Raw genomic sequence first — 13589 nt, 5'->3', positions numbered from 1 at the left:
TGACAACGCGGGAGTACGCCGACCGGGAACAGTGCTGGCGGGACAGCCGCGACACCGCGTGCCGGTTCAAGTTCGCGGACTCGGACGTCCCCCCACCACAGATCGCGGCGGACCCGAACCTGGTGTACGCCTGGGCCCTGGACCGCTCGGTAATGACGTCGAAGATGGCCAGGTACAGAGAGGAATGGTCCCTCGTCGAGATCGACGCCGCCAGCAACGCCTCGTCTAACGATCGGCTCCCTCTCCCCCAGCCCACGTCTTTGGTGGCCGCGGCCGCACCGCGCACGACCCGAGAGGAAGCGGAGAGGATCATCCGCGAGCGTCAGGCGGCCGCCGGGAGCCCTGCCGCGATGTTGCCACCTTCCGTCGCCCGAAGCCCGACGATGACGCCGGATCGGGCGCCGATGATGGTGGAGGAGCCGCCAGCCCTCCTGGCATGACCTATGAGGTCACCGCGAAGTATATGCTGGTTTAGTGTTTTATTTTAAGATTTTTAGTTCATCGGACGATATTATGTACAAATTATCCTGGTTTCAATGAAATATGTCATGCTTATATCAAATTTCGCTTTGTTGATTCGAGTTGTTGTGAAAATATAGGGCCAGCGTTGAACGGCGCCCTCACACATCAGTATCTACGGACTGGTCCTTTCTGTCCGCAACGGATGCGGTAGGAAATGTGTGGATTTCCGTTAAAGATGCCCTTGCTACGTTTCAGTTCGTCGGGGGATATGCCGTGCATCTGGCGCAGTGGCGCTGTCGACGTCCATTACCTGTCGGTGACGCAAAACCTGAACCAGGATTGCAGAGCAGCAGATTCGCTAGAAAGAAAGCTAGCACTACCACCGGAGTGGTACAATCCTAGTACGCAATCACAGTCGAGTCCACTGCAACTCCCAGTTCTTGGCCTTCTTTGGAGGCATGCTTCCGGCCTGGCACCCGGCGCTTCCTTTGATGCCCGGAAAGCGCTGCGCCTGACAAAGAATGAGACAGCAGTAGCACGTACGTAGTAGGAGTATCATCTGCAGCATATGGGAAAGAAAATTACTTGTGCGAGGCATTTACCTTATCGTACAGTAAAGCAAATACACTACAGAATTGAAGAGGGAATATCGCGGGCAGCCTTTCGGTCCCCGACCAGCATGGGCGTCTGGCTAGTGGCTACCGGGATGCGCTTTCTCCACGATGGCATCGTTTGCCAGTAGCCTCACCTCGATCTTGATAAGCTTGATCAGCCACCTGATCAGATAGAAAAGAGAGGAAATGCAGATCATGACAGAGTTAGTTAAGCCATTCTGACTGAGTTGGGGAGGCTAACACATCTCAGGTAGTAATATGTATGGGATGGTAGACACTATAGGTTAAAACACGGAATTGATAATGATCAAATACAATTTAATTAACTGCATACGTGTTTGGCCAAACAAAAGGGAAATCAAGCGTGCAAAGGCAAAGTACAGTTGGATTAAACCACGTATCTCAGGACGTTGCCTATGTAAGAGTATCTATAACTGGACTTGACAAATCTGACCCATCAAATGCCCGTGGACACACCCGGACGCTTCCACAGACAGTGACCGGCGAGGAGGGCCATGAGCATCGAGAAGCAAAAGCAGAATATAGAGAATCACATGGTTACGAGCTGATGCATCGAACGACGTTGAAAGCGGTTAATCATTTTCAATCTACATCCGCCTACGCCTAGCGTTGGCCCTTTTTTAGCAAACTCGCATAGCTATATTAGCCCAAATCCTATTCGACACCCTCAACATCAGTTATAGGTTTGCAAACCGGCGCACACCCCTCTCACTCGTGGGCTAAGCCGGCTAATGCTTTTCTGTGCACCCACTCATCGCTAGGGTTCCGCAAGCGTGCCAGATTTTTACATTCATTGTTTGCTTTTAAGAAGCTTCTAGATGCTTCCCCATCTAGGTTTCTTTTCTATTTTTTAGTTTGGCTGTTCTTTCTTTTCATTTTTCCTTCCTTCCTTCCTTTTTCACTTCTCCATTTTTGCCATCTTTTTTCTTAATTCACAAACAGTTTTCAAATTCGTGAAATTTCTTAAATTCACAAACTTTTTTTGAATACATGAACTATATTTTAAATTCGCAAACTTTTTTCAAATTCATGACCTTTTCCAAATTCTCCAACATTCTTTTGAAGCCGCAAACTTTTTTCAAGTCACAACTTTTTTTGGTTCTTGAACATTTCTTTGAACTTGTGATTTTTTTGAAAATTGCGAGAATTCTTCCCTTTTCTAATTTTTAACCCAGGACATTTTTCAAATTCATCATTTTTTAAATCTGCGAACTTTTTCTGAACTCGTGGAATTTTTCGAGTTCACGAACTTTTTTCAAATCCGCGAACTTTTTTTGGCCCTATGAACTTTTTCAAATTTATGAACGTTTTTTTAACCCGCGAACATTTTTTTGAACTCGTGATTTTTTTTATTTTCTGAACTTGTTTTGAAACCATGATTTTTTTCCGGATGTGTGATCTTCTTTTTCGAGTTCATGTTATTTTTTCATTTTTTATGAATGTTTCAAATTCATGAACTTTTGTCTTTTTTCCATTTTCGAACTTTTATCAAATTTACGTTTTTGTAAATTTATAACTTTTTCCAAACATCAGCACTCAACCGCCAATGAGTCAACTAGCAAGATTTCCGGAGTGAGCATCTGGAACGAGAGAGCAAGTTTTTTTAGACAATATGAGCGAGGGAGCGGAATGAGCAACCAACTTCGCGTTTGCTAGGCCGGGCCGCTACGCTTCACGTCCGAGCGTCAGCAATACCAACTGTGCACAAGGCGCCGAAGAGGAGCTCTCATTACGTCGTCATACAAGGACGAAGAAAAGATCGCCGGGTCGGTGACATAGCTAACCCAAGTAGAGAACGCTACTCCGGAATTCGCTATTTGGCGTTGGCCAACGACCTCTGTCCTACGGATTTTTCTCTTTCATTTGGTTTCTCGCAGTTTTCATTTTCATTTTTTGAGAGCTTAAAATTTTGAAATAAAATATTTTTTAAAAAGTGAAGGTTTTTATGTTCATGAAATTTTTCAATTTGAGAATAGTTTCTAATATTGCAAACAATTGTGAATTCATTAACATTTTTTAAAAAATTCTGAAGATTTTTGTAGTTCGAGAATAATTTTTTTATGCCCACGAATAATTTTCAAATTCTTGAACATTTTTTAAGTCAGGAATATTTTTGTGCTCGCCATATTTTCAGTTTCATGTACTATAAAAAATTTGTACACTTTTCAAATCCAGTAAAGAAAATCAATTATGAAATACTTTTATATTCATGTACTTTCTAAAGCCTTGTAAATTCTTTAAAATTAGTGTATTTTTTCAAATCTATAAGAAAACCGTAGGGTTTTTTCCATGAACCAGCAGGCGAGCCAGAAAAAAAACGAAGTGAGTGAGAGATAAAAAAAAGGACGTGAGCGAGCAGTAGCCAGCATGCAAACTGCTCTATGGTCCATGGCCGCGAGAGTTCCGCGTGAGGGCCAGCGCCATTCAGGTGCGCCTTAAGCGCTGAATAGGCGCTCCAGCTGTTCCCATATTTTTTTTCAACCCAGTTCTTTTTCTTTTATCTTAAGTCAAACTTTCAAGTAATATTCTAGATTTTTTTTTTTAAAAAAACTCCACCTTCCAACACAATGTCTACCCAATTTTCAACCACCATTTTGCATCCATTTTCCAAGACCTATATTTGGAAACACAGTCTCCACTAGGGCATGATCGAGCCATCGAGGCGTCCTGGCTAGGTAGGAGTGACTATGGGTATCGAAGAAAGAAGGTGTGACACTGAGCAGATGCATTTTCACAACGCCAAACCACTAGAAGTAAAGAAGACAAAACCGTTAAGGAAGGGTCACAAGGTTGTGGTGTGTACATAAAAGATGATGATGAGAACGGAAGAAGGAAGTGGTAAGCTGAATATGCGTTAAGTAGTCTCACCAAATGTGAGTTTAGAATTCATACATGATATCCTATGTGAGCAGCTCGAGTTTTCTAAACTTGGAAGTGAAAAGGGTTCCTGGAAGAGATGATAGTCTTCTAAATTTTGCCAATTCTCCATCGCCGTGACAAATACAATTGGGCGAGGGGGGACCAAGCTAGCCCAATGCAAGGTTTAAAATAGCGGGTACTGATATTCGACCACTGCATTCATGATGCTTTAGCCATTTATCCCTGTCATGAGAAGATTTGAGTTCTCAGTCAACGTCGGGGTTCTGCAATCTAATGTTGATGTCCATGTAAGTTTTGTACATTGTAAAGGCCGTGCCAATTAATTTGGATCGGAGGGAGTATTATCTTAACTCTAAAAACAAACACTATAATTTTTTCACTAAATGAACAAACTGTTAGACCAGATGTAACACCCCGGATGTTACTTTCCCAATTTGTACTCCAACTCTTGCCGTTTCCGACGTTAAGTTAATTTATTTCCTCGGGTTCGGGTCTTTGTCTCCGTGTGTTGTTGTTGTTGTCATGCATCTCTTATCATGTCATCATGTGCATTGCATTTTCATACGTGTTCCTCTCATGCGTTCGAGCATCTTCCCCGTTGTCCGTTTTGCATTCCGGCGTTTCGTTCTCCTCCGGTGGTCATTTCTAGATTTCTTTCGTTTGTGGGGATTAAACATTTTCGGATTGGACCGAGACTTGCCAAGCGGCCTTGGTTTATTACCGGTAAACCGCCTTTCAAGTTTCGTATCATTTGGACTTCGTTTGATACTCCAACGGTTAACCGAGGGGCCGAAAAGGCCTCGTGTGTGTTGCAACCCAACACCCCTCCAATTTGGCCCAAAACCCACCTAACTCTGCTCCATCATCTAGAGCGTTCGATCACGATCGCGTGGCCGAAAACCGCACCTCATTTGGAATCTCCTAGCTCCCTCTACGCCTATTTAAACACCCCCCGATTTTCGGATCTCCTTCTCCCCCCAGAACCCTAAATTTCTCCTCCGCCGCCGCCGGACACGTCCGGACGGACCGGACGCGTCCGCGCCGCCACCACCGCCCAGTCACGCGCCGCCACGTGGCGCCGCCGTTCAACCCCGCCGCCGCGGCCTGGGAGGCCCGTGGCCGGCCCCGAGGCCCACGCCGCACCCGCCTCCACCGGCTCGCCCGCGCCGCCCTCTCCTCCGCCGCTGCCGCAGCGCCGCCGGCCCGCCGCCGCCACTCGCCGTCCCGGTCGCCGCTCCGCCGCACCAGCGCCTCGCCGCTCCTCCGCGCCGCGGCACCGCCCCTCGCCGTCGGCCGCACGAGGCGCCGCCCGCGGCTAACCTCGGCGTCCGTGCCCGCCGGCCGCCGCCGTCCGGCCTCCCCCTCGTCGCCGGCAACCTCCTCCTCTCCGGCAGCTACAGTTCCTCGCCGGAGTTCCTCGATTTCCGTGCGCGAGATCTAGATCCAAAAAACCCAAGGTCAAATTCGTCTAAGTCCTAGATATTTTCAGTTCAGGTGCTCTTGTTCGTAACTCCGTAACTTTGCATCCTTAGTTCCGATTCATGCATATAGCATATCAAAATGTTCATCTCAGAGAGTACATCATTTCATTCCATTGCATCATTTTCATTTGAGCTCATCTTGATGCCCGAAATGCTGTTAGAAGAGGGCTACTTGAGTTAATTATCAAATCTGCTACTCCTTTTAGGTTTTTGTCATTTTTGCCATGATTAATGTGTGCATGTTATGCCCTGATGCTCTACATATGTTTTGTTAGGGGTTTTGTCATCTTTCCAGAGGTACAACCCATGTATTTTTGTGATGTGTGTGGTGACTAGTGCAAGCTTGTAAAGTGGTGCACTTGCTAATTCTGTTTTCAGGGACTTAGCAATTCCACTAAGTCCTTGATCTGTTTATCTCATGATGCCATATGTTCACGTTGTTCCCTAGTGATTCGTGCCTCTTTTGAGGATGATCAGTAAGGATGTTTTGTTAATCTTGTAGTGCTCTATCCATCCATGTCTTTGTTTGCAATTATGGAGCACCCTAGCTTGAGTCAATCGAGCTCTACTTTTGCTACTTTGTGAATCTGGGCAGATTGTCAACTTGTTTGCAATTTTGCCGTTGATGTTGTAGTTGATTCATGCATGCTATGCTATTGTTCTTGCCATGTCTAGCTTGCATTTTGTGCCTTCTTGATGGGTGTATGCTTGTCTTGCCATGACTTGCACCGTAGTGAGTGCATCGAGCTCGTAAACATGCCTACTTGAGTTATATTTTAGCATGTGTCAGTTTTTCACTAAGTCTGAAAAGTGATTATGTTTTTGCTACGTTCACATGCTTGCAATTGTATTTTCTGATCCCTTTTGGCTCAAGGTCACTAAGGGACTTTTGTTAAGCTCTTTGAGTAGCTCCATGCCATGCTTTACCTTGCCATGTTCAGGTCCTGTAGCATGTAGTTTTGTGGCTCCGAAGAGGGCTACCTGGTCTGAAATTCCAGACAAGTGTTAATTTCACTAAGTCTGAGATCTGTTTGTCATATGCATTTTTGCCATGCTTGTTTGAACCTGTTAATGGATGAATTGGCCGTAGCTCAGTGCTAGACTTTTGTTAAGCATCTTGTATGCATCCCTGGCATGTATTTGGTTGTCATGTTTGGTGCTGTAGCATGTTCATCTCATTGCATTTAGATGGCTACTTGCTATAAATCGCAGACTGGTGTCATTTTTGAATCGCTTGCCATTTCCAAACCGTAACTCCGATTCCGGTGTTCTTTATATCGTTTTCAAGCGATTTCATCTCATCTTTTCAGTGGCACACTTGGAATTCCAAGTTGAGGCCAGGTTCATGCATTTCCTGTCATATCTTGCATTTTGCATCCCGCATCGCATCCCGCATAGCATTACCATCTTTGCATTGCGTTGTTTGAGTTTGCACGTGGTTGATTGTATCCTTGTTGCTGTTTATCTTGTTTGGGTAGAGCCGGGAGATGAGTTCGCTAACGAGGAGCCCGTTGAGTTTGCTTTCGAGGATCCAATCAACTCTGACAACTGTGCAGGCAAGATGATCATACCCTCGAAATCACTTCTATCTTTGCTATGCTAGTTTGCTCGCTCTTTTGCTATGCCAATGCTATGATGCCTACCACTTGCTTTCAAGCCTCCCAAATTGCCATGTCAAATCTCTAACCCACCATGTCCTAGCAAACCGTTGATTGGCTATGCTACCGCTTTGCTCAGCCCCTCTTATAGCGTTGCTAGTTGCAGGTGAAGATTGGAGGCCGTTCCTTGTTGGAACATTTATTTACTTGTTGGGATATCATTATATTATCTTATTATCTTAATGCATCTATATACTTGGTAAAGGGTGGAAGGCTCGGCCTCTCGCCTAGTGTTTTGTTCCACTCTTGCCGCCCTAGTTTCCGTCATATCGGTGTTATGTTCCCGGATTTTGCGTTCCTTACGCGGTTGGGTTATAATGGGAACCCCTTGATAGTTCGCCTTGATTAAAGCTTTTCCAGCAATGCCCAACCTTAGTTTTACCATTCGCCACCTAGCCTCTTTTTCCCTTGGGTTTCCGGAGCCCGAGGGTCATCTTATTTTAAACCCCCCCGGGCCAGTGCTCCCTCTGAGTGTTGGTCCGAACCGGGCAGCCTGCAGGGCCACCTCGGGGAAACTTGAGGGTTGGTTTTACTCGTAGCTTGACCTATCTGAGTGTGCCCTGAGAACGAGATATGTGCAGCTCCTATCAGGATTTGTCGACACATTCGGGCGGTGTTACTGGTCTTGTTTTAACCTGTCGAAGTGTCTCTAAGAACCGAGATACCGAGTCTGATCGGAACGTCTTGGGAGGAGGTCTATTCCTTCGTTGACCGTGAGAGCTTGTCGTGGGCTAAGTTGGGACTCCCCTGTAGGGATTTTGAACTTTCGAAAGCCGTGCCCGCGGTTATGGGCAGATGGGAATTTGTTAATGTCCGGTTGTAGATAACTTGAACCTTAATTAATTAAAATGAATCAACTGAGTGTGTTACCGTGATGGCCTCTTCTCGGCGGAGTCCGGGAAATGGACACGGTGTTGGAGTAATGTTTGCGCAGGTTGCTCTCTAGTTTCTCGCTCGCGCTTTGCCTCCTCTTCTCGCTCTCTTTTGCAAATAAGTTAGCCACCATATCTGCTAGACGCCTGCTGCAGCTCCACATATTTACCTTGTCTTACCTATAAGCTTAAATAGTCTTGATCGCGAGGGTGCGAGATTGCTGAGTCCCTGTGGCTCACAGTTTACTATTACACCAGATGCAGGGCCTGATGATTCCGCTCCAGGAGACGCACTTGAGCTTAAGTGGGAGTTCGACGAAGACTCTCAACATTACTATGTTTCCTTTCCCGATGATCAGTAGTGGTGCCCAGTTGGGGGTGATTGGGACCGGGTCGCTTGTTGGGTTCTATTTTATTTTGGCGCCGTAGTTGGGCCATGAGTGTTTGGATGATGTAATGTTATTTATGTACTTGATTGACGTGGCGAGTGTAAGCCAACTATGTTATCTCCCCTTTATTGTTATTTATATTAAATGGGATGTTGTGAAGATTGCCTAACTTGCGACATATGCCTTCAATGCGATTATGCCTCTAAGTCGTGCCTCGACACGTGGGAGCTATAGTCGCATCGAGGGCGTTACACCAGAGCAAACATTTTTTTTGATATGCACGAAAATATTTGTAAAACCTACCGATAATTAGTTAACTCTCAGTCAATGGAGGCGAAATTACATGTTTTGTACAAGATGATCTTTTGTCCAACATCGATGTTTTTGGTTTTCTAAATACATGTTTATAAAATCAAATAAGAGTTAGTTAAATCTCATCCTCCCTAGCATGGCTCGTAATAAGTTATGCCGTGTCATACTCACTCTTTGGCAATTGTAATGCAAACGATTATTCCTAAGTAATATAAACCATAGCCCATCTGGAAACATATTTGATATCCATAACACAATCAAACTACTGCATTCGCAAAAAGCCATTTAAATAATCTATGTCGAATGCATTGGACGTGATAAATTCAACATAATCACTCACAAAAAATTGAACAATGTATTTTTGCTACATGCCATATATATGTTCATGTTGCTTCCATCGGATTTTATCCCCCCTCCCACCTTTTTTTTGCGAATGTTCCATCAGATTTTATCTGTTTTGCTACAATGTATTGATCTTTTACAGACCAGATATTTTAAAAAAATCAATACCTGTTTTATTGATATTTCTCCAAGTCTTATTCCTATACAACCCAATTAACCATGATTTTGACCGCACTGGATCCAAACTTGTATAATATTACTTTCTCCGTCCCATAATATAAGAGCGTTTTTGACGCTACACTAGTGTAAAAAACGCTCTTATATTACGGGACGGAGGGAGTATAACCTTTCAATTTATGCTATACATTTTTTTGTAGGCCTTTCAATAGTTTTATGTCCAACAAATGCATACAAAAAATGCACTTGTTTCAAAGTGGATTTGCTGCTACACAACAAAGTAAGAGAAGACCCTACTCCGATGTACTGTATGACTCTGAAGCATGGCAAACTTTGACAAAAAGCAGCAAACCTAGCACAAATTTTAATTCAACGATGGAAGGTGGATCCATACACAGTATGAATATATCATCTCTCGTTATAGTTAGCTTTGAACTGTTACTACTCGGCTAGCTCTTAGGATTCCGTATATGCATAATTACATGCAGCCGCGCACGTCCATGCTCAGACTCTTCAGATATGACCACTTACATTCCGCAGGACCCTTCGTTTCGATAACGAGAAGTCCAGTAATCAGTACTACGAGGTGCCTCTTCGTTTTCACGTACTCCCTCCTTCCATCTATACAGGGCCTAATACGTTTTTTAACACCGCATTTGACTATTGACAAGATTAATAGTACATAACATGCACAATGTGAAAATTATATCATTAAAAGCTTCTTTCACACATGAATTTAACGATGTGCTTTGTGTAAGTTGTATGTCATATATTATTGCTCTAATATTTGTTCGAAGTTAGCCTTAAAAAACGCATTAGGCCCTATATAGATGGAAGGAGGAAGTACGTATTTAAAACCGGACTGGTTGTACTTGTTTCCCCAACTAGTACTCCTCTATATATACGATCTTTGGTCTAATGGTCGGTTTATATCAAGCTAGGATCATCATTCAAAGGCAAAGATTCAGGTGCATCGCCTCCAAACCATCCGACTGGGAGAAATGGTAACACGATCCATCATTCACCACATTTATAAGCACTAGTTTTGTATGACAAGTTTCGTTTGTCGATATCTTGAGTTGTTGATCCAATTCAAAATAAGGTTTGTGAAATTTGCTTATTTGTGTCCTCTGCTGCCTCCGATTATTATTAGCTATATAGGCCTTCAGAGGAGCTTTGAGCTGTTGCACCTCACTTTGTGTTATTTGAAATTCATTTGAAGGATCCCAAGAAGGAGATCAAGTTCATGAGTTACAACGTCTGGTCCCGCGAGGATGTCGTCGTGTATAAAAGGATGCAGGCCATCAGCCGTCTCGTCTATCAGCATTCACCGGATGTAATTTTCTTCCAGGTAACAGCAAGACCAGTAACGTTTGTTGGTTCACCCGCTTAAATTCTTCACTTATCTAACCGTTGTTGGACTTGTCCAGGAAATGACGCCATACATTCTCAAGATTTTCCAGAGCTTCTCGTGGTGGAAAGAGTACCATTCTTCACCCATCTCCCAGGAACAACAGAAAGAGAAGAACTTCTGCATGATGGTACGGCGGCGATGATTCCTCTGGAAAAATCACATGCTAATGTCTAATGCAAAAATTATATCTGTATTGTACTTCTCACAGCTGAGCAAGTTTCGTCTGGAGAACTACGCGTGCTGGAAGTTCACCACTACGGCGACAGGAAAAAGCTACCTGGAGGCCGACATCAACCTGTGCCCGGGGTCGACGACGATGAAGCCGATCCGCATAGCCACGACGCAGCTCGAGTGCCCCTGCCCGCCGGAACCGATGCACTGCATGGAGCGCTACACGCAGGCTGAGCACGCCGTCACGGCGCTGAGCAGTGCGGAGAACGTCGTGTTCGGTGGCGACATGTGCTGGAACGACGACACGGACCTGCCGTTCCCTCTCCCCGACGGCTGGGCTGACGCATCGCCTTCCGGCCGTTGGACTTACGATGCTTTGTGGAACGAAAAGGTGGGGGAGTTCGGCGGCGCCTACAGAGCTTCACATAAATCACTGCAGAGGAGATCGGATCGGTTTGTATGCAAGCTGAACGATTACAAACAGGGCAGCATCGTCACGATCGGGGATCAGGAAGTTGGGGTTAAGATGTATGGGTATAAATATAACTATAAGGGTTTGTTTATATTACATCTAGATGTGAGATATTATCAATATCTCACATCTAAGTTCTGGTCCAGCCCACCGCTTTGTTCTCTTATTTGTTTTTTCTTTCTTTCATCGGGCTGGCCGATTGGAGCGCTAAAAAGAATTACAAGTGACACGCTACCTAACACAGGAATCTGGCCGATTGGAACTGAAGACCTCAATCTTGGGAACAACTTCTTCTACCACTCCAACCATTACATGCTGCCAATTTAATGAAACGGGAAATGTTTAAGAACACAGTACAGGGTTTAGATTAGAAGACATTTTTTAAATTAATTGAAACCCTTTTTGCAAATTATGAACAATTTTGAATTGTTGAATATTTTTTGAACACAAATTACGTGCCTAATTACAATTGGGATAAAACAAATTACGTGCCTAATTACGAGTCGAGGGTAGAATTATAACTGGGAACAACAAACTATGGGCCTAGTTGCGAGTTGACAGTGGACTTGCAACTGGGACAAAAAGAAAAGGTCAGAGCCCAGTTGCGAGTTGACGGTGGACTTGTAACTGGGATAAAAAAAAGGTCAGAGCCCAGTTGCGAGTCAAAGGTGGACTTGTAACTGGAACAAAAAAAAATGTCGCGCCCTAGTTGCGAGTCGAGGGTGGACTTGCAACTAAGAGAATTATATAAAACAATGATACGAGTTGCAAGTTGAGGGTGAACTTGCAACTGATATGGAAAACAAAAGAATTCTAAATTGCGAGATAAGGGCGGATTTGCAACTGAGACAACAACAAACTATGGGCCTAGTTGCAAGTTGAGGGTGGACTTGCAATTGGGACAAAAAAAGGTCGGAGCCCGGTTGCGAGTCAAGGGTGAACTTCAACTAGGACAAAATAAGTGTTGGACCCCGTTGCGAGTCAGAGAGTGGAGTTCCAACTGACACAAAAAAGGTCAGGCCCCAGTTGCGAGTCAAGGGTGGACTTGCAACTGGTACAAAAAAGGTTGGGACCAGTTACGGGTCGATGATAGACTTGCAACTAGGACAAAAAAGTTAACCCTAGTGAGTTGAAGTTGGACTATCAACTAAAAAAAAGACCGGGCTCTAGTTGCGAGTCGATGGTGGACTAGCAACTAGAACAAAAAAAGGCCGCGCCTCAGTTGCGAATCGAGGGTGAACTTGCAACTGAGACAAAAAATGTTAAAGGCTAGTTGCAAGTCAAGGATGGTATTGCAACAAGGATAAAAAAAAATCTCGAACCACAGTAGCGAGTCAAGTGTGGTCTTGCAACCGAGACAAAAAAATTGACAACACCTCTGTTTGGTGATGGACAGTCAACTAACAACAATGAAAAAATTCATGAATTTTAAAAAAATAGAAAAGAAAAAATTGAAGTGAAAAAAAAATAACAAAATTACAGAATTTAAATGTTTACAAATTTGAAACAAAATAAATAAAAAATTAAAACAGAAAAAGGGAAAGAGAAAAAGAAACAAAAAAGGAAATAAAAAATTACTCGTGGCTGCAGCCCACGCCGAGGCAATCCACGACCACAAGGCAAGGAAAAAACAAAAAACGGCCTACATGCCACTACGGGGTCTCCTCACGTGAGCAACGCGTGTGCAAACAACACCAAAAGAAAAAAAATGCTAAAGAAACAAAAAAAAGGACAAAAGAATACGAATCTTGATGTAATTGTGTGGTTAGAAAATTAGATATGAGATAACTATTTCACATCTAGATGTGAAATAGCAAACCTGTAACTATAAACGGAAATACCCCAATTGCGACTATGACAGCCTTGTTCTGATGCCGAGCTGCCACCGTGGGTTGGTTCTGACCCTCGTCCCAAAAGAGACCGCGTGAGAGGATGTAGAGGAAAATACTGTGGTCAGAGAACTAGGAATTGGAGGCAAGATATATATCAAATCGTCTGCAAATAGTCCATTTTCCGTAGGGGCATATATATGGCCTCGTTAAAAGAAAATGTGTACCTTGTTTCAAAGGCTCATACACTCATCCCATGAACGCACACTCACGCACGCACGCACATCCCATCTCTATGGGCACCTATGAGAGACTAAGCCAGCATATTATCTTGAACGTCTTTATAGTTGACAGAAAAGTCTCCTTCCACCCAGAAAATAATGAGTACCAGTGTAAGTCTAGGATTTGAACTGGGAATATCACTATCCTTCTAACCATTTAATCACAGAGTTGCTTCGCTGGTTCGCTTTTTTCGTGTGTTTGATACAAGTGTGC

At 44.1% G+C, this 13589-nt stretch overlaps 1 protein-coding gene across 1 annotated transcript; it reads left to right on the top strand.

Moving 5' to 3' along the window:
* Positions 1–4204: 4204 nt before the first annotated feature.
* LOC147986728 (uncharacterized) lies at positions 4205–13193 on the top strand. Its single transcript, XM_087542127.1, has 5 exons — positions 4205–4264; positions 10431–10559; positions 10639–10749; positions 10831–11319; positions 13092–13193. Exons 1-5 carry the CDS (start codon positions 4205–4207, stop codon positions 13191–13193), a joined length of 891 nt encoding a protein of 296 aa, XP_087398253.1.
* Positions 13194–13589: the final 396 nt, after the last annotated feature.

The sequence above is a fragment of the Triticum urartu genome, chromosome 2A (genome assembly GCF_056163025.1).
Source record: "Triticum urartu cultivar PI428250 chromosome 2A, HENAU_Tu73, whole genome shotgun sequence".
Classification (NCBI taxonomy): Eukaryota; Viridiplantae; Streptophyta; class Magnoliopsida; order Poales; family Poaceae; genus Triticum; species Triticum urartu.
Note: the sequence above shows the minus strand (reverse complement) of the source record. Positions and strands in the feature narration are given on the sequence as shown.